At 45.3% G+C, this 26,280-nt stretch overlaps 2 protein-coding genes across 2 annotated transcripts in view; one reads left to right on the top strand and one right to left on the bottom strand.

Moving 5' to 3' along the window:
- Positions 1-20,733, top strand: part of Sned1 (sushi, nidogen and EGF like domains 1) — an 88,505-nt gene extending 67,772 nt beyond the window's left edge. Inside the window, exons 29-32 of the mRNA XM_029561672.1 lie at positions 9,410-9,526; positions 10,811-10,898; positions 15,378-15,460; positions 19,353-20,733. Of these exons, the coding sequence (XP_029417532.1) occupies positions 9,410-9,526; positions 10,811-10,898; positions 15,378-15,460; positions 19,353-19,393 (329 nt within the window). The 3' untranslated portion in view covers positions 19,394-20,733. The remainder of the gene's footprint in view (positions 1-9,409; positions 9,527-10,810; positions 10,899-15,377; positions 15,461-19,352) is intronic.
- Positions 20,734-21,127: 394 nt separating this feature from the next.
- Mterf4 (mitochondrial transcription termination factor 4) lies at positions 21,128-25,916 on the bottom strand. The gene is made up of 4 exons (XM_008829142.3): positions 25,762-25,916; positions 24,713-25,211; positions 22,643-22,827; positions 21,128-21,702 (listed from the first exon to the last, which is right to left on the bottom strand). The coding sequence occupies exons 1-4, from the start codon at positions 25,780-25,782 to the stop codon at positions 21,373-21,375; spliced, it is 1,035 nt and encodes a 344-aa protein (XP_008827364.1). The 5' UTR covers positions 25,783-25,916; the 3' UTR covers positions 21,128-21,372.
- Between the last annotated feature and the right edge of the window lie 364 nt (positions 25,917-26,280).

Genomic DNA, 26,280 nt, shown 5'->3' on the forward strand with positions numbered 1-26,280 from the left:
TTTGTCTTTGAGTCCATTTATATGATTAATGATGTTTATTGACTTGCGTATATTGAATCATCCCTGCATCTCTGGGATACAGCCTACTTGATCATGGTGAATGATCTTTTTGATGTGTGTCTGTATGCGGATTGCAAGTATTTTGTTGAGAATTTTTGCATCTATGTTCATTAAGGATCTATTAAGGGTCTATAGTTTTCTTTTTTGGTTGTGTCTTTACCCAGTTTAGGTATTAGAGTAATGCTGGCTTCATAGAAGGAATTTGGGAGTTCTCCCTCTGTTTCTATCATTTTGAATAATTTAAGTAGTATTGGTTGGAGGTCTTCTTTAAATGTCTGGTAGAATTCTGCTGTAAATCCATCTGGGCTTGGGCTTTTTTAGTCAGGAGGCTTTGTGTTACTGTTTCAATTTCCTTATATGTTATGGGTCTGTTTAAACTGTTTATCTCTTCTTGGTTTAACTCTGGTGGTTCCCATGATTTGAGATATCCATCCATTTCTTTTAGACTTTCAGATTTAGTAGTGTATAGGTTTTTAAAATATTCCCTTATAATGGTCTGGATCTTTTGGGTGTCTGTTGTGATGTTTCCCTTTCATCTCTGATTTTGTTGATTTGGATTTGCTCTTTCTTTCTTTTGGTTAACCTAGCTAAGGGTCTATCTATCTTGTTTAGCTTTTCAAAGAAATCAGCACTTACAGTCTTTCATTCTTTGTATTGTTTTGTTTCTATTTCATTAATTTCTGCTCTGATTTTTTTTTCTTCTTCTCTTCTGCTGGGTTTGGGTTTAATTTGTTCTTGCCTTTCCAGCGTCTTGTGTTCCAGTGTTAGGTCATTTATTTGAGCTCTTTCTAATTTTTTAATGTAGGCACTTAGAGCTATAAACTTCCCTCTTAGGACTGCTTTTAAAGTGTCCTAGAGGTAGTGTTGTGTTGTATTGTCCTTTTCGTTGATTTCCAGGAATTCTTTTATTTCTTTTCTAATTTCTCCTTAAACCCACTCATTGTTTAGAACTGTGTTGTTTAATCGCCATGAGTTTGTGTAGTGACTAGGGCTTTGTCCAGTGTTGATTTTGAGCTTTATTGCATTGTGGTCTGATAGAATGCATGGAATTATTTCAAATTTTTTTCTCTGTTGAGGTTTGTTTTGTGGCCCAGTGTAACATCAATTTTTGAAAAAGTTCCATGAGATGCTGAGTAGAACGTGTATTCTTTGGTGCTTGGGTGGAATATTCAAAAGATGTCTGTTAGGTCCATTTGATGTATGGTATGGTATCATTTAATTCAGATGTCTCTCTGTTTATTCTTTGTCCAGTTGACCTATCTAATGGAGACAGTGTGGTATTGAAGTCCCCTACTGTCCTAGTTTGTTTCTCCATTACTGTGACAAACTACTCTGACCATTATCAACCTGGGGAGGAAAGGATTTATTTGGCTTACATCTCCCAGGTCACAGTTCATCAGGGAGCCCAAGGTAGAACCCAGGGCAGGAACCTGGAGGCAGGAGCTGAAGCACAGGCCATGGAGGAATGCTGCTTACTGGCTTGGTTCTCTGGCCCCTGCTCAGCCTGCTTTCTTATGCAACACAGGCCCACCTGCCTAGGGTGGCACCACCCACAGTGGGTTGGGCCCTCCCACATCACACAATAATCAAGAAGATGCCTCACAGACATGGCCACAGGCCAGTTCAATAGAGGTAATTCCCCAATTGAGGCTCCCTCAACCCAGGTGTGTCAAGGTGACACTAAAGCTATCCAGCATAAATGACCCCTTGTCAATTTGACACACAAACACATCACTATTAAACCATAACTTTTCCAATTCTCATCCCCAAGATATGATGTTACTATGACAACATAAGACAGTACACCCTTAAAAGCCCTACAGTCCTTAAAAAATCCAAACACTTAAAAGTCCATAGTCTCTTTTAAAAGTCTCTTAACTGTGGGTGGGCTTCTGGAAAATCCAAAACAAGTACTGTCTTATTTCAAAGGGAAGAACTGGGCACACCTAAGCAAAACCAAAGTCCAGCAAAGTAGCTCAAGGCTGGCCATCTTGGATTCCCTCAGGATCTTCTGGACTCCAAAGGGTTCTGGAAGCTCCACTGCTCTGACCCTGCCCTGACCCTGCCATCCACGGCACACTCAGCTCATCTCGCAGACCCAGGCAAGCTCCATTTCACACCTGCTATCCTTGGTGGTCGTCCCATGGCCCGGCATCTCAAAAAAGCTGGGGTCGCCACTGAAACTGAGGCTACACCTTCACCAATGGCCTTTTCTTCTTGCCTCTTGGGGTGCAAAGCCTCAGATTCTCTCCACGACCCCTTCAATCCTGGGGTCTTCATTGCAACTGAAGCTGCACTTTCACCTATGGCCTTTCCTGGCCTCTCAGAGTGCCAAGCCTCAGCTGTTCTCTGTGACCCCTTCACGCTTTCAACACCAGAACCATACAGGAGACTCTTTCACATTACGAAGTCCTGCTTCCAGATTGAGATAGAGGCTCGGGTCCCCTCTGTGTGCTGACCCTGAGGAAATACCTCCCAGAAGACTCCACCACAGTGATGCTGGTCTCTTGTTACTTACAGCATTTTTTCAGCATCAGCTAACCAGCATCAATTGTCCCAGTAAAGCAAAGGTTTTGCTTCAGGTTCTGGTCTCTTCTTAATCACAGCTGATTCTTCAGCCCCAGCCGACCAGAACCCACAGATTCTCAATTCAAAATATCACACAAATAGCCCTGATCATCTCTTCTTCCCTTTGAAGGTTCACAAGCCAGGCCTCCATTGTCTACAACTCTTTCAACAGAACTGTTCCAAGATGCACAGCAACAAACTCTGAGCACTGAATGGCTTTTCCAGCCCAAAGTTCCAAACACTTCCATAATCCTCCCCAAAACAAATGGGTCAGGTCTGTCACAGCAGTACCCCACTCTCTGGCACCAATTTCTGTATCAGTCACTTTTCTGTTGCTGTGATAGGAACACTGACCAAAGCAATTTATGGAAGGAAGAGTTTATTTGTGCTTATGGTTCCAGGGGAATTACAGTCCATCATGGCAGTGAGGCATGGTGGCTGGAGGTGGCTGGAGCAGGAGCAGCAGAAGCTAAGCTCTCACATCATCACACAGGCACAGGAAGCAAGAGAGCAAGTGGAGATCTGGCAAGGCTTAAGAACTCTCTAAGCCCACCCCCAGTGACATGCTTCCTTCAGCATTGCCACCCCTTCTAAGACCTCCCAAAACAGTGCCATCCTCTGGGGACAAAATGTCCAAACACTTAGAGCCTCTGGGAGACATTTTCATTCAAACCACCACACCTACTATTACTGAGTTGGGGTTAATCTGTGTCTTAAAGTCCTGTAGTGTTGTTTTTATGAATTTGGGTGCACCGGAGTTTGGTGCATATATGTTAAGGATTGTAATATCTTCTTGGTTAACTGTTCCTTTGGTCAGAATGAAGTGGCCCTCCTTATCTCTTCTGATTAGTTTTATTTTGAAGTCTATTTTGTCAGATATTAGAATTGCAACCCCTGCTTGTTTCTTAGTGCCATTTGCTTGGAATATTCTTTTCCATCCTTTTACCTTAAGTACCTTAAGATAGTACCTGTCCTTGAAGGTGAGGTGGGTTTCTTGCAGACAGCAAAGAGATGGATTTTGTTTCTTAATCCATTCCCTTAACCTGTGTCTTTTGACTGGGGAGTTCAGTCCACTGATATTTAAGGTTATTATTGAAAGGTGTGCATTGGTTGCTGTCATTTGGATTGCTGTTTGTTTCTCTAATTTTGTGTTTCCTCAATTATACCTTTATTTATTTTCTTTTGTTGCCCCTGGAGTATAGTTGTTTCTCTCTCCATTCTCTGTATTGCTTCAAGTATTTTTTGAAGGGCTGATTTTGTGGACATGTATTCTTTCAGGCTATTCATGTCATAGATTTTTCTTTCCCCCTCAACTATAATAGACATTTTCCCTGGATAAAGTATTCTAGGCTGCCATCTATTGTCATGTAGAACTCGAAATACCTTGATCCAGGCTCTTCTGGCTTTCATAGTTTGCATTGATAAGTAAGCTGTAACTCTGATGGGCTTTCCTTTGTATGTGACTTGTTGTTTTTCTTTTGCTGCTTTCAGTATTCTCTCTTTGTTCTGTACATTTAGTGTTTTTACTATGATATGTCATGGGGAGTTTCTTTTCTGACCCTGTCTATTTAGTGTTCTATGTGCTTCTTGTATTTGTATGGGGATGTCTTTCCTTAATTTAGGGAAATTCTCTTCTACAGTCCTGTTTATGATCTCCTCACCACCATTAACCTGAAATTGTTCTCCTTCCTCTGTTCCTATGATCCGTAGATTTGGTCTTTTCACGGTGTCCCACATCTCTTGCATATTCCATTCCCATGTGTTTTTTTTTTTTGTTGTTGTTGTTGTTTGTTTTGGTCTTTTTGAGACATGATCTCCCTGTAGCCCCAGCTGTCCTGGAACTATGCAGACCAGGCTGGCCTTGAACTCACAGATCTGCCTCCTGATTGCTGGGATTAAAGGCATGCACCATCACGCCTGGCCATTCCTGTGTTTTTTAAAATTTTCCATACTCTTTGCTTGAGTGGTCCAGTTCTTCAACTTTATCCTCCAGTGTTGATATTCTGTTTTCCATTCCATTCATTTTAGAGGTGAGGCTTTCCCCTGTTGTTTCAAGTTGGCTTATTGAGTTTTGCACTTCCTTCTTCATTTCTGCCTGAGTTTTCTTCAATGTTTCTGTCTCTTTTGTGAATTCATTCAGAAGTTTATCCGTCTTTTTAGTTCTTTGATTTGTTTGTTCACGTGTTCTTTAAATTCATTGAATTCCTTGATCATGTTTATGACTGTTCTTTTAAATTCTGTGTCCTGGGTTATCTCTAGGGGGTTCTCTTTGTAGAACTCTTCTACAGGACTGGTGGAGTTTGGTGGGGACATAGTGTTTTGGCTTTCCATTTTATTATTCTTTTGTTGTGAGTTTGACATGTGAATTTCTTTTGTTGTTTATGATTCTGATATGAGAGTTAAGCTGAAGCCTGTTTCTGTTTGTATTATCGGGTGCCTGGGTCCTTTCCTTATTGGTTATGTAAGGCTGGTTGGTACAGGTTTCAGATTCTCTCAGGTTTTATTTTGGAGGGAACTGATGGCTTCAGATCAACTATTCAGGAGCACCCACAGAAGCCCAAGTCAGGTTCCAGTGAGGTACACTCAGGCTTCCTTCTAAGGTTTGGACCCCTATCAGCAGGAGCTCAGAGAAAATTTGGTCAACTCCCTAAGGGGAAGGGGAGATTTTGGGACTCTCCGTTGGTCTGCTGTGTTCTCAGCCCCTATGCCAGAGGGAGGCCAGAACCCAGCACTCTCTGGCAGTATGCTGAGATCATAGCCACTAGACACTACACCAATGGAGGTCAGAGTCCACCCTCTCAGGCTGTCTGCTAGGATCTCAGCCTTAGCCTACCAAAGCCAGGTCTGCCCTGGGGCCTTGGGAGGGGCCTCACAAAATCCTAGGTAGGGGGATGGTATGGCGCAATTAGGGAAGGCGCACTACCACCTGGATGGAGATCCAGGTGCTCTCGGGCAATCTCCTCATGTAAAAAAAATTTTAAGTGACTGTGGTAATGGATGCATGTCAGTGAGTATGCCAGAAACCAATAAATTATACGCTTTAAATTGGTGCATTTTATTGTCTATAAAACCTCAATAAAGTTACCTTTAAAAAGTATAAAGATGAGCTCAGCATGGTGGCACTCGCCTTTAATCCCAGCACTCAGGAGGCAGAGGCAGGCAGACCTCGTGAGTTCAAGGCTCAACGATTAAAAGCACTGGCTGCTCTTGAAGAGGACCTGGGTTTGATTCCCAGCGCCCACATGGCAACTAAGAACCGTCTGTAACTCCAGTTCCAGGAGATCCAATGCCCTCTTCTGACCTCTGTGGGCATGGCACGACACAGGTGTACTTACATGTATGCAGGCAATATACTCATACACATAAAATTTTAAAAAATAAAAAGTAGGAAAATGGAAAAGGAAATATGAATATATTTTTCTTCTGTTTAAAAAGAAATAAAACTAATAGAGACTAGAGAGATGGCTCCATGGTTAAGAACACCGGCTGTTCTTGCAGAAGACCCGGGTTCAAATCCAGCACCCACACGGCATTTAACAACTATCCATGACTCCAGTTCCAGGCACTCTCAAGGCATCTTCTGTACTGTGGGCATTGCATGATGTGGACTCACTTAAACAAATGCAGGCATAACACTCACACAAAATAAATATAATAAAACTTTTTTTCTTTTTTTAATGGAAATTTACCTTAATTTAATTTATTTGGTCTTTTTTTTTTTTTTTTTTTTTTTTTTTTTTTTTTAAAAAACCCCCCCATTTTTTTTGTCTTTGGGGGTATTGCCCGCATGTCTATGTAGACCAGGCTGGCCTTGAATCCACAGAGATCTGCCTGCCTCTGCCTCCCGAGTGCTGAGACTACAGGTGCGCGCCACCATGCCCGGCTATAAAATATATTTTAAAAAGAAATAAAACTGGGGCTGGAGAGATGGCTCAGGGTTAAGAACACTGGTTGTTCTTGTAGAAGACCTGGGTTCGAATCCCAGCACCCACATGGCAGCTAATAACTGTCTGTAACTCCAGTTCCAGGGATCCAACAGCCTCTCTGTCCTCCTCGGGCATTGCATGATACGGGTGCACTTCATAAAATAAAAATAATAAATAAAATATTAAAAAAAGAAAGAAAACCAATAAAGACAGTAACTTTTCTGAGGGAGAGAAGAGCAGGCACAGGAAGTGTAAATGGGCAGGTTTCTCCGGATAGATCTTTGATAATTTTGACTTTAGAACGAAGAAAAATTTTTTTAAAACAAAAATCAACAGTGGCTGGAAGTGGAAGTGAATGGACCTGCTTGCTAATTGTCTGTTCCACCCCCTGCAGCACTGATGTGGGTGCTGCTCTGCAATGGTATGTACTGAGGATGAAGAGTGGATGCACTTTAATGTCACTGAGGTTTTCAGTGTGAAGAGATAAAACACAAGACTAAGAGTTCAAACCCCCTTTTCTTTTTTATTTAATTCTGTTAATTTGAATTGGAAATAGTGGCATAAACTTCATACCTTGACAGGGTTTCTCTGTATAGCCCAGGCTGGCCTCAAGCTTGTGATCCTCCTGCCTCAGTCTTCCAAGTGCTGGGATTGCTCGCTTAATTTTTTTTAAGTCTAATTTCCTAGGACTGTCTACTGGAAAGGCCTGAGGCAGGACAGCTCCAGAGGACTGCGGGCTCCAGATTGGTTTCCGTGGAACGAAGGGAAATGACTGATTCAGAGACCAAATCAGGATATAGACCCAAGTCCAGCACCCACTGTGTAAGACAGAAGAAATCAGTGGGCCTGTCTGCTAACCTGAAAAGAGTTTCCATTAGGCAAAGAGGTACAACTTGAGACCAAGAAAATTCATGGAAGCAACGACTTAGAGCCTCTAGAGATAGTTCTGAGAGCACCACGATATTCAAAAAGAAAGCTTTCTCTTTTTTTTAGCTTTAGACCTTAGAGCTTGCTGGGCTCCACCTTAGGCTACAATCATGCAAATAGAGAAAAAGTCAAGCATTTATCCTGTCCTGCCAGGGTGGAACATTTTCCTGGGTACCCAAGAGATGAATGAGGCGGGAGGAAAAGATGTGCACAATAACTAGGGCGACTTATTTGGGAAACACTAGAGGATGACTGGCACCCTGGGTTCCAAGCAACAGAAACCTTAACAGGTACAAAGTGAGAGCAAAACAGGAGGCTCAGCGTCTGCTCAGGCAGTCATCAGCAAGGCCCATGGGGACCGTATCCTGAGTTGACCAGGCTGCCTTGGTGAATGCCGACCAGTTCTTACAACTGTCAAGCATCAGTTGAGTGGGACTTGGGCATGTCACATACCTGGAACGGCTGAAGAGTGCACAAGCACACATATGAAACTGCCCTGCAAAGGCCATATACACCTGAACCCTATGAAGCCCTTCTGATTAGAGTATGTAGGGAATATGGGGTCAAGAGCCATGGGAATGGAAGTGACAGATCCAGGTGGGGCTTCACAGGGCAAATGTTTCCTCAGGGACAGAGGTAAGACACGTGAGATGTCAAACAGGCAATGTGTAGGCCCTTATGAACCCTGTTAAGTTGGACCAGCCATAAATGGCATGGAAAGGCTGGCAGAGAGGCTTGAACCTGGTCTGAGATTCCTTGGGGTACTAAGGACTCCTGCTGGTTCTCAGGGAAGCACTGCAGTCCTATAAACACTAGTCTTTAGATGTTCTGCAGGAGGAGTGGTGCTGTGGACCCAGCTGCTTCCCAGTTCTTCAAGAGAAGACGTAGACCATAGAAGACAGGAGAGCGGGGTGGGCAGAAGCTGAGCACCCTGGGGGTCTGTACCCTCTACTAGCTGTAGGTTTGAAAGTTTTCATAATAAAGGGGCTTTAAAAAGCACATCAGGAATGGCAAAAAAGATAAGGACAGCCCCAGTAGGTAGTGAGAGGAGAGGAGAAAAAGTCTCTGTGATCCAGTGAGGATAGAGCAGGAGCCAGGAACCCTCACCCCATGGGACTGGCACCAGGAGAAGCCTTGTGAGGAGCAGGCTGGGAGGGTGTCGGTCAGGGCAAGGCAGTGGGGACTGGATTAGATGGAGGGTTGAGCCTTTTTTTGGTATTAGATGAGGTAGTGGGCACAATCCTTTTGTGTTTTCCCATGTTTATGAAATTAAAATTTGAAAGTACTTTAGCAAAGCTAAAAGAGCATGCACTCTGACGGGGCAGGGTGGGGGCAGGGCAGCTGCTTCAGGCCAGTACCACTGCCTGCCCAGCCATGTGGTAGGACCTGCTAGTAAGTGGGCAGACACATGGGGTACAGATGTCAGCACAGCAGTCCAGGGACAAAGGGCTAGCTCTAGACAAGTGTGCTTCCTGAGGCTAGGAATGTGAGAAAGTCCCTGCACTGAAGGGAGGTGACTGATGTGGGGAATGGGCATTGGAGGATAACTGGGGCTTGGGTTCCAAGCAAAAGAAACTGTAATAGGTACAAAGTCAGCAAAAAAGCAGAGACTGGAGGACACAGGCCAGTGGTGATTAGCAGAGACCTAGCAGAGCTATCCTTCCCTCTCATCTTTCTTTCCCTGAAGTCATGAGATTGGAGCCAGCCTTACTGAGACTTGTCTTCCCCATGCTGCTGTCTTTGCAAAGCTCACACAGACTACCCTCCAGGCCCAGCACTGTTAGCAGGCTGCATCAGCACACCACAACAGAAGAGGGACAGGCCTGCCATTATTGTCCATGTACTTTCAGGCCAGACCACAGGAGTTGCAGCTGCAGTGCTTGCAGGCCTGCCTGGGCCCTGCAGCTGACATTCTCTTCTGTTTTCAGGTGCACCTGAGAGCTGTTCAGAAGACACTTGTCAGAACGGAGGCACCTGTGTGCCAGGTACCAATGCCCACAGCTGTGACTGCAGGCCTGGGTTCAAAGGCAGGCGCTGTGAGCTTGGTGAGTCAGGGCTGGCTACTGTGCTGGGTATTGGCCTTGTCATGGCAGTTGTCATGATGGCCTAGGACTCAGCCCTGGGATGCTGGGCACACAAGTTGGTTTGTCCCAAGGGTTTCCAATCTTTGAGGTAATAGGACAGGGGCCTAAGATAGCCCAGGTAGAAAGGGTGGTAAATGTAGAGCCTCAGAGATGAGGCATGAACCACAGAGGACCATCGGGCTGCCCAAAGCACTGGATGAAAGGCGCTGCCCGTAACAGAGCCTGAGACATCAAGATGGGCCACCACTGCAAGGTAAGGGGCCAGAGTGGTGGTGAGGGGCAATGGATTTTATGGGAGGGACACGGGCTCACTAAGAACACATTTGGGGAGCTGGAGAGATGGCTCAGCAGTTACGAACACTGGCTGTTCTTGGAGAAGACCTGGGTTGGAATCCCAGCACTCACATGGCAGCTAACAACTGTCCATAACTCCAGTTCCAACAGCTGGGGGATCCGATAGCTTCTTCTGTCCTCTGCGGGCATTGCATGACACGGGTGCCCTTACCTACATGCAAGCAATACACACATACACATAAAAATAATAAATAATAGCTGAGTATGGTGGTGCACGCCCTTAATCCTAACACTTGGGAGGCAGAGGCAGGTGGATCTCTGTGAGTTCAAGGTCAGCCTGGTCTCCATAGTGAATCCAGGCCAGCTGTGACTACAGGGAGACCCTATCTCAAAAAGCCCAAATAATAATAATAATAATAAAATAATAATAATAATAATATTAAAAAACACATTTGGAGGCTGGAAATGGCTCGGCAGTTAACAACACTGGTTGCTCTTCCAGAGGACCCAGGTTCAGTTCCCAGCACACACATGGCAGCTAACAACCACATGTAACTCCAATTCCAGAGACTCTGACGCCCTCTTCTGGGCTCAGCATGCTCTGCATTCCTGTGGTCCACTTAATCCATGCAGTCAAAACACTCATACACATAAAATACAATTTTAATTTTTTTTTTTAAAAGAAGAGCACATTTGGGCCAAGTACCACAGTCACCAAATAACCCTGAAGCCACAATAGCCTTAAGGGAACCCAGCCTGTAGACTACAAGGCCAGCCAGAGCCACTCCTGCCGTACTCAGCACCCTGGGACAAGGGCCCAAGAACAGGAAGTAGCTGACACAGACCCCCAGGCCCACACAGGCTACAGGAGTCTCCCTTGGGAAGGGGCTCTCTTGAGAGGCAGAAAGAGCACCTTGTCCTAAGCAATGGCCCTTCTCCTTTGTGCCACAGCCTGTGAAAAGGTGCCCCGACCCTGCACACGGCTGTTCTCTGAGACGAAGTCCTTTCCTGTCTGGGAGGGAGATGTCTGCCACCATGTGTAAGTCAGCTCCATCTCCACCTTTGTGCCCTTGTGTGTTTTCTTGCTACTTAAGAAGCGATAAGCTGGGCGTGGTGGCATGCGCCTGTAGTCCCAGCACTTGGGAGGCAGAAGCAGGCGGATCTCTGTGAGTTCAAGGCCAGCCTGGTCGACATAGTGAGTTCTAGGAGAGCTGGGGCTACAGGGAGACCCTGCTTCAAAAAGACAGGAAAAAAAAAAAAAAGGAGGGATAGAGACAACAGAAAGCACAGGCCTTGACTACTTCTGACATGCTCAACCCATGCATCTCAGGAGCTAGTGAAGAGCACAGGACAACTCCCATACCTGGGAGCCTACTCAGTTCCAGGACCTAACCTTCCTCTTTTCCTTAGAGCCCAAGAAATCAAACCGCACATGAAAATGGTCCCAGTTCTACCATTAACCCATCCATGGTGTGGCCTTGGGCAAGTCACCCCTGTCTCAGTTTCCCATCTGGGCCGGGAGGGAGGACTTCCTATCTCATCTCTTGAGACTCTACTTGCTATAACATTCAGTGACTCTGGGTCACACAATCTAACCCACACACCTCTGAGTGCCTGCTGTGTGCCATGCTATTTCAGACACATGGTACACATCAAAGCTGGATGTTCACATTCTAGATGAAGGTCAACCATAACAAAAGCATGTCTGCTGCGTAGAAGAAGCAGTAAGTGCCCAGGAAAGAAGGGAGAGCAGAAGGCATGAGGCTAGAAGAGCCAGGGATGGAGGGGACAGGGTGCTGAGGGTAGGTCTCATGGAAGAGGGACACTGAACAGACATGGAGGAGGTGGGAACATGAGAGGGAAGATATGCATAATGTTGTACCAACATGTCTGAGGAACACCAGAGGCCAATGGGGGGTAAGGAAGAGTGGTATGACGGCAGAGGACGAGTCCCTTGGAGACCCCAGAAGGGCTATGGCACTTTGTTCTCTGTGAATCATGGGGATCCTGAAGGACTCTGAGAAGAGAGTGATGTGTGACCACACTGCATGGAGCACTGTGGGTGCTCCAAGAAGGGAAGATGGAGGACAGAATGGAGACACCAGTGCAGGAAGTTTATCTGAGCCTGACACAAAGCCAGGCTTGGAGCAGGAATGCCTAGGAGGTCCTAGTCCATAGAGGGTCGGGAAGGCCACCTTGACCTGGATCCACAATGGCAGTCTGTTACCCGCACAGTCCTCCAGCTTCCAACTATCCTGGTTACACCAGAGCCTGCCTCTGGGTCAGATGCCCAGTGGCAGATGAGGAGACCTTCACTCACAAGTGTTCTACCCTGTTCTTGGAACCTACCTGCACCTTTGAAGAGATTTTCTTGTATCTAGCACATAGGTGGGTCCTGCTGATACCCAACCTGACCTTTCCACTGGAGTGCTTAGATCATTTGCACCCCACTTAGCACACCAGCTGGTGTGACCGCCATGTTGCCGTTTGTTTCCTACTTATCCCACCTGCTCCTTGCTTTCTCTTCTTTCCAGGTTGATTTTGGATGACTGGCTTATTGATTATGCTCCTTTAGTTCTGTCTGGTAGTCATTCTATGATTTACATTACAAATCCTCAACACCTCAGTCTACTTGAAGTACTAACAAGCAATTTCAGTATTTGTTCTAGCATATTTCTACCTCACCTTTTGAATCATCGTCAGACTTCTACATGCTATAAATGGCACAATACGTCCGTGAAGCTTTCCTCTGCATGCTGGAAGTCTTGTGTCTACTACGCATCTACCATTTCCAGTGCTCCTCACCCCTTTGTGTAGATGTAAGATTCTGACATCGTTGCTTTTGCCTGGACTCTTGACCCCTTTGTGTGGATCTAAGATCCTATCTGACATCGTTTGCCTTTGCTTGGAAAACTTACTGGACATTTCTGAGCACACAGATCTTTGATAGTTCTCTGCTTTTGTCTGTCTGAAAAGTTTTTACTTATTTACGCTTCACTTTTGGAATCAATATTTACTAAACAGGATTATTGGTGGACAGTGTGATTTTTCTTTTAGCACTTTGTACTGGAATCTTCATCACTGTGACAAAGGACTTATTTTGGCTCACAGTTGCAGAGCTTTCAGTACATCGTTGGGAGGGCATGGCAAAGTAGAACAGAGAGGAAGCAAGGAATGGCTGTGCTAGCTGGCCTTCTCCTTTGTCCACTTTTACTCCATCCAGGCCCCTAGAATGTGGGATGACACTATCCACATGCATGCCAGCTTTCCTCTTAGAGCTGTCTGGAAATGCCCTCACAGTTACGGAGGTGCTTCTCAGCGCCATCAAGCTGACAAGATTGACCCTCCCAGCATCCCTCTGTATCTGGCTTCACAGCCCTCCCCATCCAGTGCTTTTCTATTTCCTCTTTATTGCTGCTTCCAGTCAACTTGATCTTAGTGGGCTTGCGTATCAGTTTTTATTTCTCTGGAATTCATTAATCTTGCACTTGTGGAGTTTTAGCTTTTGTCACATTTGAAACATTTGGGCCATTGTTCATATTTTGGTTCCTCCATTTCTCTTCTAGAGCTCAATTATGAATATACGTGACCAATACTGTTCCACAGGTCACTGTACCTTTTTGCTGTTTTGAAGTGTTGGAAATGGTAGACATGTCTATACTTCCTGTTGAACAATTTGTATCGATGTATGTTCAAGGCCACAGACCTTTTCCTCTACATCATCTAGTCTGTTATTAATCCTATTCAACAAAATGCCATTTCACATACTTTCCTTTTTCCTTTTGAGACAGGGTCTCCCTGTAGCCCCAGCTAGCCTGGAACTCACATGTAGACCAGGCCTGCCTCTGCCTCCCGAGGGCTGAGACTAAAGGAAAGCCACCACCATGATACTTTTTGATGGTTGTCTGATTTGTTTGTTTTTGCAGTGTTAAAGAACAACCTGGGGCTTTCTACATGCAAGACAAGTGCTCTACCACTAAGCTGCATCCCCAGATCAGATACTGTGTCTTACCATCTCTAGGAGTTCTAATTCTTCTGACCAACCATTTGTCCGTGTTCATATTCTCCTTTAGATCGTCAAACATGTGGAACAAATGCATGATAAATGTTTTTTCATGTCCTTGCTCTCGTTTCTGAATCATTTCCTACTCAATTATTTTTCTCCAGGTTATGTATTACACAGGGTTTTTATATTTGTGTTGAGTTTTATTTTTTGGTTCTACATATGATTCTTTGAATGCTTTTTAATTTACTGGTTGCTAAAATTAATTTTTTTTTCTTTTGGTCTTTTTGAGACAGGGTCTCCCTGTAGCCCCAGCTGGCCAGGAACTCACTATGTAGACCAGGCTGGCCTCCAACTCACAGAGATCTGCCTGCCTCTGCCTCCCAAGTGCTGGGACTATAGGCGTGTGCCACCACGCCTGGCTCCATTATATTTTTATCCTATCCTTTTGAGGCTGTAGGCTAGCTTTAGAGTAGCCCTCATCTGGGACTAATTTCCTCCCCTTTATGGCATTGCCTTCCTGGAGTCTCTGGATGACCTGTCATCACACAAGATTTCACCATTCTTCGCACCCACCCTGTGCATGCACAGCTCACCTTTCATCACACACTTACAGGCCTCTGCCTCCCCAAATCCAGCCTGTTTCCTGGACTCTGTAAGCACTGCCTCTCCCTCTTTCTGTGCTGACTTCAAAAAGTGCTCCAGGCTGAACTCCAGGGAGACAGTGCTATCTCCTGTCCCTCTCTTCTCAAGGACAGTGTTTCTCTGGGCTGCTATTCTCCAGTGTCTGAAAATAATTACTTCCTCTATCTTGTCCAGTTCTGATTGTTGACACAGAAAGTTAATTCCAGATCCTTTACTCCCTCACAGCTAGAAGTCTTCCCAAACCTTCCTCCCAAACTAGTGTGCAGGAACTTTGCCATCATACCTCTGACACTGAGCTCTGACAGGCTGGAACACCCTCCTGTTCCTACTAAGTCACGTGGGAAAGGTGGTACGCGTAGACCCCACTTTACATGAAACAGACTTGGAAGTTAGAGAAGCCTACCAGTGTAGCCCAGTTAATAAATGGAAGGGGCAAGCTCAATCAGCCTCCTGCTTCATACTGCCCACCATTTCGGCTTTCAGCCCCAGGCTTCAGCACTGTGTTCTTGAAATACTCATAAAAGAGAAGAGTGGGTTCAACCTTCCCAAGACCGTGGACCCAGTGGCCTGTCTCCAGCAAAGTGCTATTACTGAAATGTCAGTGTGCCTTTTAATATCATGACATCATCAGCATTCATTAAAATGCATTCTGAAATGGATACTTTTTATGTTATACTCAGTAAAGTTAATTTTTTAAGTCACAGGACTTTTATTTTGGACATTTCATGCACCCTCAGGAAGTAACACTGTATTACAAAAATAATGCTCTTTTCCTCAAATACCTCTACATGTGGTCACACAGCCTAGGTCATGCAGCTGGACACCATCTACCGTGGTATGTGACTTCACAGAGTTTTCTTGTGACAACAGGTATAAGAAAGTCTACAAAGTTCACCAGGACATCTGCTTTAAAGAGCGCTGTGAAAGTACAAGCCTCAAGAAACCCCAAACAGGTGCATCTTAGGAGGCCAGGAAGTATCCTGCATGCTGTCCTGTGGGGTCATGGGAGGTGTCCTGCATGCTGTCCTGTGGGGTGATAGGTGACAGGGCTGGATCAAGCCAAGCTGCTTGAAAAGAAACGTAGCCCCTGTGCAGCTATACTGTGCTCAGCAACTGTGCTCCTACATATGTGAGCACAGACAGGCACAGCTGTCTGGAGGTGGTTACTCCGATCTTGCACAGACTGTGGCGCTGTGATAGGGCAAAACAGGATGCTGTTGACAGGCCCAAGTTTGTAACCACATGATTAGAAAAATCTTTTTACCTTTCATTTACTCACACCCAGGCTCTTTCCCCTAGATCAAAGTAGTCATAAGAATTACTGTCTAGGGTTTTACTGAAAGCTGTGGCTGAGAACATTACGTGCTTCCACGAGAGTCCACACTTTTAAGTGTGTTCTCTGCGGACCAACTGTAGCCACACATCGTTGCCCTGCATGACTGAGTGTACAGAAAGGCTGCAGCATGAACTCACCAATAGCCCGGCTTGACCTAAGTGTGTTGCTATCTCCCAAAGTAGCTCTTGCTTGTTTCCTTCCCTCCCAGGTCTCCATAGGACATATTTTGCCAGGGCGCTTTCTGCTCATTCCACAGCCACTACCTTAAGCTAGTATGGGCAGGTTCCCTGTCGGTCTGTGTGTCCCCCTTGCTAGAACATATGTAAGCAACAGCTAGGGTTGACTGAGGTATAGAGCTCCAAGTACATGAAACATTCTCATTAAACTAGTTTTCTTAATTATTTCAGGAAACAAAGTAACAGTCAAACACTGAAGAAATCTTAAGGTACATCCCTGTCCACCCCAAGAGTTGTTGCGAAGCAGGAGACCGGGTCTCACCTAGCACTGGGCCCTGAGCATTGAGCTCCTTATCAGGCAGTGCTGTAGCAAACTCAGCAGTGTGCTATATCAAACCCAACCAGGAAGGTTCCAGAATTTCCTATCTACAGCCTTCTAATAGATATAACTGGTCTGTTCTTGCAGACAAATTTGCTTTCAGGTAGAAATGAGGCCCTCTGGGGGTAGGGGTGACTTCCACAGACCAGCTGCAGTGGGGGGCTGCTGAGAGAGACATGAGAATCAGCTGGCACCTGGAGGACAGTGGGCCTAGGTGGTAGAAAAGTCAATGCCAAGAAACTCTGGGGGTGCCACAAAGAACCTAAGGGAGTACCTCCAAGCCCCGTGAATGGCATTCCACTGGAAGAATGGGGTGGGGGCCTTGGTCATGTAGCATTCAGTTGGTCCTAAAATACAGCCTCTCACTATGAGTTCCAATAGATGCTGAAATGCTAAGCATCAGGAACATTGAAATAAAAGAAACTGTGCCTGTCTGATCCAGCACCACCCCAGCCACCTCCCCATACATAAATGCCCTTGAATACTAAAGGGCATTGTTTTTTTTCCACAACAGTTTGTAAAACACTGGGTTACGCTGTAGAAATCCCTATACAGCCCGAACCCAGCCCCGCACTGACTTCTGACTGATGTGACATCATTGGGAATGACAGACCAGTTGGCGGAAGATAATTTCCTCCTCTCTGGAGCTTCAATGAGCCTGAACAGCACATTTTCCCAGTGGTGCAACAGAGGGAGGCACCTGGCAACCAGTCATACCAGGAGTGGACCAACTTTTTCTTCTAGAGCAGAAAACATGAAAGAGAAATGTCACCCAAAGGCCTAAGAACAACTAGCAGCAAAGGAATTCCAAGCGAGGCTCATCCCAAGAGTGTGTCCACAGTGACAGGAAAGGCATCACTGCCACTGGAGCCCAGAGGACATCCAAAGAGCAGACTCCCAGAGGGGCCCATTCAAGACAGCATATGCACCCAACTATTTCAGATGTGAAAACTGCATGATTGGCAGCTGATAACACTCAGTTCCTGTCCACTCAAGAGCATCACCTCCCCTTTACCTCAGTCTCCAAGAATGCACACAGAATACCCCTCGACATTTGTGAGCAGTAGAATTCTGGCAAAGAATTTGCACATTATTTGGGTTCGAAATATTTAAATGGCAATAGGTTGCTTGAAATACTAACGTATCTTTTAAAAACTCACCCAGCAAATTCAATTCCATACAAACAAATAAGAAACTGCCAACTTCTTATCAGATAACTGGCTTACAGTGCACTTATTCTCAGAGCAGTGGGGAAAGCAATGAGGAAACAGACACACCACTCAGACACCCACCCACACAGGAATAGTGCCAAAACTGGCTTCCATCCACAGCAGCCCTGGAGAAAAAGCCATGTCATCACCAAGCAAGACAGAGAGGAGCAGCAGCTTTGATTCTAACTAAGTCACAAGACTGAGCCCAAGTGTCCTCACAGAGGTGCATGTGTCCTCACCCTCTTCCTCCCCTGTACTGTAGCCAGGTTGGAATTCTGGTGCTGTTAAGAACAAATGCAGGTCCTCTGGGGGACAGTGCCGGAGGCCCTCAGAGAAGGCTGTGGCTTCAGTGAGTACACCTGCCACTGTCAGCTCCACGTTCTTCCTTCAAAAGGTTCAAGGTGTGCCCGTTAACACTGACCACCTTGAGAATTTCCAAAACCCAGGAAGATGAGGTCCAAAACTTGGATTGGAAATTACATGAGACAAAATCCTAGGTGTAGTCAGTCCCAAGACCCCTGCCCTCACGTCTCTAGAAAAAACAAAAACAAAAACACAGCCAAATTTGCACACCCAGGGACCCCTCCTAGAAAGGAAGTGAAACGCCTGTGACCTTAACCCAGGCTTATGTTTCCTGGAGCTAGGTGGTACCTCTCTAAGTGAGGAGTGTGCCAGGGTTAGGGTTAGTAAGCTATCAGTGATGCTTCTGTGCCCTTGTTCAAAACCCACCCAATTCTAGTGTCAGAGACAGGAGTGTCCCTTGATCACCAACACATGGAGAAGGAAAGGACTCGGCCTGCTTCCCAGAGATGCAAGGGCCATGTGCAAATAGATGAACTTTGCTCCTCTCACCATTTATACTGATTTAAGGACCAATGCATCTGAAAGAGGAAATGCTAATTACTACTGTAAAGGAATTTAGACACTTTTAGTCAACAATCAGGGATTGGCAGACTATACAAGTTCAGGCCATATTCTGGGCTTTTCAGATGGGATAGCCTCTGTGACAACAACCCAACTCTTATGCTATAATGCAAACATGTCATCAATGCAGAAAAACTTATTTACAAAAACAGGTTGGCAGGTGCCTGGTTTATGAGATGACCTAGACCATGGCCTTCTGTAGAGAAAGCCATGCCATAAATGACAAGTCACCACCAAAACTCAAGACTCCTGGACTCTCATAGAGGAAAAGTTAAAGACCTTTGTTGAGAAAGCTAAGGTACATGCCATAAAGCAGCAAGAGCTCCTCCATTCCCATCTGAAGGCAAGACAGGGGGACACTTGGGGCCAGGCTCCAGGAGACAATGCCCAGGGCTTCTTATAGTCCAGATGGCTGTGGGCAACTAGCAGAAACACACCTTACACAGCTTCATCGCTCCATTCCACACAATACAGCTCTAAGCAGCTCTGCCTTCTCCCTGGAGTGAGGTCAGAACCAGAGAAGACAATACCACCTTTCTCCTGCAGAGCAGAGCTGACCTGACTGGAGATCCAGCACTGAGAATGACATTCCAATCAGGGCCTCCTGCCCTCCATGGTTCATTAAAAACATTCTTTGAGGGTTGGGGATTTAGCTCAGTGGTAAGAGCGCTTGCCTAGCAAGCACAAGGCCCTGGGTTTGGTCCTCGGCTCTGGGGGCGGGGGGGCGGGATACAACATTCTTTGTAGAGTAACCACTTAGGTTTTATTTTTATTAAAAACTTCCTGAGACCTGTGTATTATGCAATTTGTCATTTTTAGGAAGGAGGAGCAGTCATATCAAGAAGTCTACTGGACCTTAGATACACTGCCCAATCTCCAGTGATCCCAACAGTCAAGGGCAGAGCTGAAGAAAAACCTCAGACACCAGGAGACCAGGTCCACAAACATGTACGCTAACTTCCACTGCATCTTCGAGACCTGCCACCATCCCTCCATGTAAGCTACATCATTAGTAGCGAATGGCAAGACCAAGAGACATCACTGGAAAAGTAGATGAGATCTCCGCACTGCACTGACCTCAGGCCCACCAGGCAGATGACATGTTCCTGTTTCCAGCTGTAACCTAGATTTCAACAAGAGCCAGCCTACTGAACGCTAGGTGCGCTATCATACAATTTGCCATTCTGATGGTTCAGAGTGGAAATAAAGACTTCCTGACACTGAGGAATGAGTCTATTGGAAGCACTGCAAGAGAGCTGCCCTGCTTTCTCACATACCTTTCTTAAGCAGACTAGTATCTTCTTTCAAAACAGCCAATGTATCCAGGGAAATAAGTCTTGATGGTATTAAAAAACTGACAAGGCATGAGAATTTTCTGTGTCAAAATGAAAGAAGCGATCACGAGCTGTTGGGCTCACCATTTCCTGGTCAACATTTGGAATGAGCAGACACCCTATCAAGCTTAAGGAGGACAATCAATGTCCTCCATTCAGGGAGTGTGGAATCACTTGGATGCTGCAAGGTGGAAGAGGATGCGGTAAGGAGCAGAGTGACCATCTTCATTTTCAGTTTTATACCAAGGCCACGGAGAACTTTCTAGGAGGCCCCAATCTTCCAAGCCCCTCTGAGCACAAGTACCATCAAACCAGGCCTCTACCTCAGAGCTCTCCTATCCTATTCCCAGTACTTCACACGGCTCCTCACACTCACAAGTGCCCCAGGGTGATGATATCCACACCAGGGTATCTGAGAGCTTTCTGGAACAAACCAAAATCAGATCTGAGCTTGTGCTCTCCTCCTCTGGTCCTTGGAAGCCCATCTTTAGGAGAGATGTCCACCTAAGACCACTCCCTAGCCCTTCAGTGCTGGTTCTCTGAGCCAGCTCACTGACAGTACAGGCTAGAGTCAAAGATACCAGGCCTGGAAGCGGTAACTAGCAGGAGCTGGCATGAAGGCCAACTTGCCCAGGCAGGAAGGGTCAACAACTCACAGGGGAGAAAAGGCCAATGTTCTGCTGGTATGAAAAAGCTGTGCAAAGCTAAAGCACACATTACTAATCAACTGTCTTTCACGCTGCTGTACATTGAATGCAATTAAGAAGCCGTGAGATGATGTTGGGTTAAAAACATGAGTATTTCGTGGGAGACCTGATTCTTGTTTTTATAAAATAAAGTGCTATGACGACATACTAGACCTCACATTTCATTCTCATGACTTACTTCATCTTTATCACTAGAAGGAAATATAAAGTGGCACTTGAAACCCAAAGGTATCCCATTCTTTAAACTGCTATGGAATTAATACCAACATATTTCAACAAAGAAAAAAGACATCAAATTTAGGTGGATTGAGTCCCCTGGATTTTTTTCTGATATTTTATTTCTATTTTATAAGTATGAGTGTATTGCCTGCATGTAGGTAGGTGCACCCGTGTCATGCAATGCCCCTTGAAGTCAGAAGAGGGCATCTGATTCCCTGGAACTGGAGTTACAGATGGTTGTTAGCTGCCATGTGGATGCTGGGAATCAAACCCAGGTCCTCTGCAAGAGTAGCCAGTGCTATTAACTATTGAGTCATCGATTTAGCCTCCAGAGTCCCCTGGATTTTAACAGCTGAGTCTTTTATTTAGGAAGAAGTAGGGCCTTACCCACAACCCCAATAAACCACACGAAGCACCCCTATCAACTTTGGTACATTTCCAGTGATTCATAACTTTTTCATCAAAAGACCAGTGTTAGAATGAAAAATGCTTGAGAAAATCCGGGTGAAGCTCCCCAGAGCTTTGAAAATATGACAATGGTCTCTGACATCCCTGGGCCCTTTTGGCCCCACTCCTCCATCACAGAAGCTTTTCCTCTTCCTCCTCTTCCTCCTCAGATACACGGCTCTCAGGCTCTTGGTCTTCTTCCCGAGCCAAAAGCTTTTTAAAAACCTCAAACTCCTCAGCAGAGGACTGAGCTGTCCTGGCCAAAAACTCAACTTCGGAAACTCTGAGAATGTCCTTGAGTAACGGGTTGGGGATCTGTGTCTGCCCCTTCTTATCAGGAGTTTGGTACCGTCCAAGGCGTTCAAGGTAAATGTGTCTCTGCTTGATCTTGGTTACTGAGTACTGCAAGAACTCGGTCCTAACTATGTCCAGATGCTTAAGTCCCATCCTAAAATATGCATACTAGAAGACACAAACACATTTAGGAATCCTACATATGGAACCTTAAAACCTATCATTGTAATCCAAAACAAACTTAAGTTGTCCAAAAGCATTAAAAAGAATCACCTAATTAGTAATGGCAGAACACTCACTATAATACTGCTGTTTCTATGAAATCAGACAGTTTTTAAAGCATTTTCAAATTCATATTGTGAAAAATACAGCAGAAAACAAAGGGGCAGGAGAGGAAGAGGAAGGGTGCACTTTTCTTTAGACAGGGCAACAAAAACATGAATATAGGGAAAACAGACCCAAAATCCTAAATGTCTAGGAATCTTTTAAAATCAGTGTGTGTGCACATGCACGCGTTTGTGTGCATGTATGTGCTACAGCTTGCAGGTGGAGGTCAGAAGCCAGCATAGCTGGCCCACAAGCTTCCAGGGATTCCCGTTTCTACCTCCCATCTCCCCATAGGAGTGCTGACGCACCACACATCCAAGTTTTACATGGGTTCTGGGGATGACAACTCAGGTCGTCATGTCTGCATAGCAAGTGCTTTATCTAACCAGCCATCTCTTTAGTCCAGTATCTAGGAATCTGACCCAAGTTGTCAGAATCGTTACTTAAACTATTAGGACAATTGTCATAATTACATTTTCCAAATCTCCATGCAAAAATACATTCTAAGCATAGTAAAGGTTTAGCTTTCTCAATATCGGCTGTCTCAGTTGTACCTAGATCCTAAGAATGGGACCAGGTCATTCATTACTAAGGAAGCAATGCCAAAGAACAGGTTTGCTCTGAAGTAGAGAACCAGAGCTGTATTCTCTTTGACTTCTGTGTACAGGGAGAACATAAGCCTTTTACTTGTCTAATCAGAGGCTTCTTATCCATGGAATTGACCTTACTCCATTTAAAAACTTGAAAATTCTACCATACTAGCCTAATTACTACTTCTCACCTGGAATTTGTATTCCAGTTCACCAGGGTTTTCCTGAAAAACACCAGGACATCTGTGTAAAATCTCCGTAACTTGCTGTATCGTGAACAGGCACTTCTCCTTGAGGACCTTGACAACATCATCAATGTCCCGTTGACGCATGGTAAAAACCTCAGGGCAACCATGAAGCACTCTCTTAAGTTTCCCTGCATAATATTAAGAAAAGAAAGTATGTAACTTCAGGATATTCCAGAAACCCAAGGGCTAAACATTTAAAGACTGGAGAGATGGTGGGTCTTTAAAGGCACTTGCCACTAAGCCTGATAAAACTTGAGTTCAATCCCCAGGGCTCACATGGTAGAAACAGAGAACTGATTTCCACAAGTTGTCTTGTGGCCCCTATATGTACACCATGGTATGCACTCACATACACACTCAAAAAACAAAAACAAAAAGCAAAGAAGGATCCTCTCCCTCCACAGAACTGCTGACTTCATACACACCTATGAAACATCATGGAAATGACTCTTTTCAGAGGCCACCTCATATCCTGCTTTCTCTAGCCTAACATCTAAAGGTGCCAACTTCACATTCTAGGTCTCTTCTTTCCTGCCTTGTGTAGAAAAGAATGTCACACAAGGATTTACTGGAAAAATCAGTAAGATGGGAGAGGAACTGTCTCACTCTAATTAAATAGACTAACACTCTCAAGACCTGGGGGCCTTGACCTCAATAAAAAGGAGTCCTATAACTAATGACAATGGTAAGGGCCATGTCACAAGACTACCATGAAAAGAATACCATGCCACATAATTACAAATATTGACCTGAGGGTGCCCATGTGTTTTATCTAAGGATTTTGAGTGAGGGGCTCTATTAGTAATTATATTCAGACAATTGGTGTAAACTGCGGTTGTACCAAGCAAACTAGGGTAAATGGTCTTTTTATGAACTGATGAGCAAATTTAGTAACTGAAAACTTAAAATCACTTACACTGTTAATTTCCCTAACAGTTCAGTTGGTCACTCTTACTAATGCAATGCGAGACTTCCAAAGCGTAGGCTCTATTTTCATCTTTCAAGCTGTATTTTATGTACTAAGCTTAAGCTTAGATGATATTGTAAGAGACAATCCATCAAGAAGAATGTGTGTCTATCTTTTTTGATTATCTTCTAGAGAAAAAGGCCTACAGAGTCCAAACATAGTGGGCTCTAAGCCTTTCTACCCCTCAAAGAAAAAAAAATCTGGGGCTGGAAAAATGGCTCAGCAGTTAGAGCACTGGTTGTTCTTGCAGAAGACCCAGGTTCGAATCCCAGCACCCACATGGCAGCTAAAAACTGTCAGTAACTCCAGTCTCAGGGGATCCAACAGCCTCTTCTGACCTCCCAGGGCATCGCATGACCCCGGTGCACTTACCTACATGCAGGCAATACACACATACACATAAAAAAAATAAAAATAATAAATTTAAAAAAAGAAAAAGAAAAAAAAAATCTTACCAGAAAGAGTAAATAATAGAGGAACTCCTCTGGTCAAATGGGTAGAGGTCCCTAGCAATCGCCATCTCTCTTCTCCACATGATCCCTAAAGAGACCCAAGGAACTCCAAAACTTCCTGATGTGTGTTAACTGTTGGGAGAAAGAGGCACCCTACAGAAAGGAGGCACTCTACCAGCTTCTCAGGAACCTGCATTGCCCAGTCTAAATTTCTGTAAGAAATATTTTCCTATCAGCAGTTACACATAAGCATAACACATATGCCACTACCACACAGCAACACTTACCCACCAAACACAGACTGTGTCCCTCTAATCTGGGAGCTAGAGACCTCAATGAACATACCACATGTGACTTGGTCTTGGTTGTCTCTTCTAGAACTAAATCTTCCCACATCCCTTGGGCAATGCCTTCTGCAGAGGACCCACCACACAACTCCTCTGGGACACTGGTCTCCCCTCAGAAAACTTCCCTAGCCCACTACACCTCACTGTGTCCCATGAGCCACATGCATGCCAGGATAGATATGGATGTGGCCCAACACATATGTAAATGACAATGTCATGTCACAGTATAATCTGTTTCTTCTTGTACCTTCTCCAAGGCCAAGCTTTCGAAGGTAATTAGAACGCCTCTTCATTTGCACGGGAGTCAGTTTCAGTAACTGGGGACTTTTCTTTAAGGCTGTATACACAGGGTCTGGGTTCAAACCCAAGAGAATAAATTCTGAAATGATGTCCAACAACTGTTGAGGGTGGGCACCTGGCTGTATACTGAGCAATTCCTTAATGTGGGCATCACTAAAGCCCATGTCCAGGAGAGAACTGATGACCTTCTCTAGCTCCAAGGATTCAGAATCCATGCGAGTCCTCTGCTTCTCCTGGAGGTTCTGAACAAAATGTGTACTGTACTCTAGTTCCTGCACATACTTTTTGGGTCTAACACAGAACAACACCTCAAGGCCCCCTCCATTGGGCACAGTAGTCATTTTACACAGCAAAGAAGCAGTCATCCTTTTCTGTTCTCTAAGATGAGGAGTCCGCCTAGCCAAACAGGTCCAGGTGAGGGCAATTAGGTGGTGCCAATCAGGGGCCTAGAAAGAATCAAAACAGAATCAGTTCCATTTCAGGATGATGAATACCATAAGATTTCTAAGCCTGAGTATTTAGTACCCTGGTCTCTTTCTAAGCCTGGTGGGTATTTAGTACCTTGGTCTCACAAAAGCATTGATTTTTTTTTTTTCAGAAGCAATCTGCAAAACCTTATCTGGACTTAAAAAGTCTCCAAAGAAGTAAAGTTAGCATACAGAGAAGGCACTTAACGCAAATGCAGACATGGGGGTCAGGCACGAGCAGTACTGTCAGCTTTATGCTGGAGTGGCAGCCGAAGATCACAGACCAGCCCCAGGTTTACTAACAAAACTCATTCCAACAAAGATAACACTCAAGGCCCCTTCCACTGAAAAAACATTACTGGAGACAAGATGCCTCACACTCTGTATACAGCTGGCCTCGATGTTCCGGGCCAGCACGTAACAAATAAAGCACAAATCATACGAACTCGCACATGGGTTCCCGAATCCCCTCCAGTGTGGCCCGCCGACCCCCATTCTCCCCTCACCACCCCCGGGCCGTGAAACCCACCAGTCGGCCCAGGGCAGCCATGGCGTCCTATCAGCAGCGGACGGAACTGCGGCACCGGAAGTCGTGGTCTTCCAGGCCCTGTCGCTTCCGGGCCGGTCCGTGGCCCGCCGCACTCTCAGGGACACCGCGCGACCGTTCCGCTCCCAGCCCCGGACCCGAGGCTCAGGCTCGCAGCGCGCGCACACACACACACACACACACACACACACACACACACACACGCCCCCCCCAGTGACCCACTTCCTTCAGCTACACCCCCCTCCCCGCAACCTACCAAAGCACAGCAGCCAGCTGGGGACCAAGTGATCAAACACATGAGAGAGACTGTGGGGGACATGTCACATTCAAACCACAATATCCTGCCCATGGGCTCATGGCCAGCTCATAATACAAATGCATTCATTTCAATTTCAAAAGTTCCTATAGTTTTATAATTTCAGCTCTGGACAAAGTGAAAAGTCCAGAGCCTCTAAACTGTGAACTCTGGTAAAATAAAATATATAAGCAAATACTATATGT

This window comes from Nannospalax galili, unplaced genomic scaffold (assembly GCF_000622305.1).
Source record: "Nannospalax galili isolate Female #2095 unplaced genomic scaffold, S.galili_v1.0 scaffold453, whole genome shotgun sequence".
NCBI classification, from domain to species: domain Eukaryota; kingdom Metazoa; phylum Chordata; class Mammalia; order Rodentia; family Spalacidae; genus Nannospalax; species Nannospalax galili.

Excerpts from the sequence above, each read along its gene's own strand:
- Mterf4 (XM_008829142.3), bottom strand. The coding sequence starts at position 25,782 with ATGGCTGCCCTGGGCCGACTG. Across the intron at positions 25,212-25,761 it reads TGGCTGCCCTGGGCCGACTG|GCCCCTGATTGGCACCACCT; the intron begins GTGGGTTTCACG and ends GATTCTTTCTAG. Across the intron at positions 22,828-24,712 it reads AAAGCTTGGCCTTGGAGAAG|GGAAACTTAAGAGAGTGCTT; the intron begins GTACAAGAAGAA and ends AATATTATGCAG.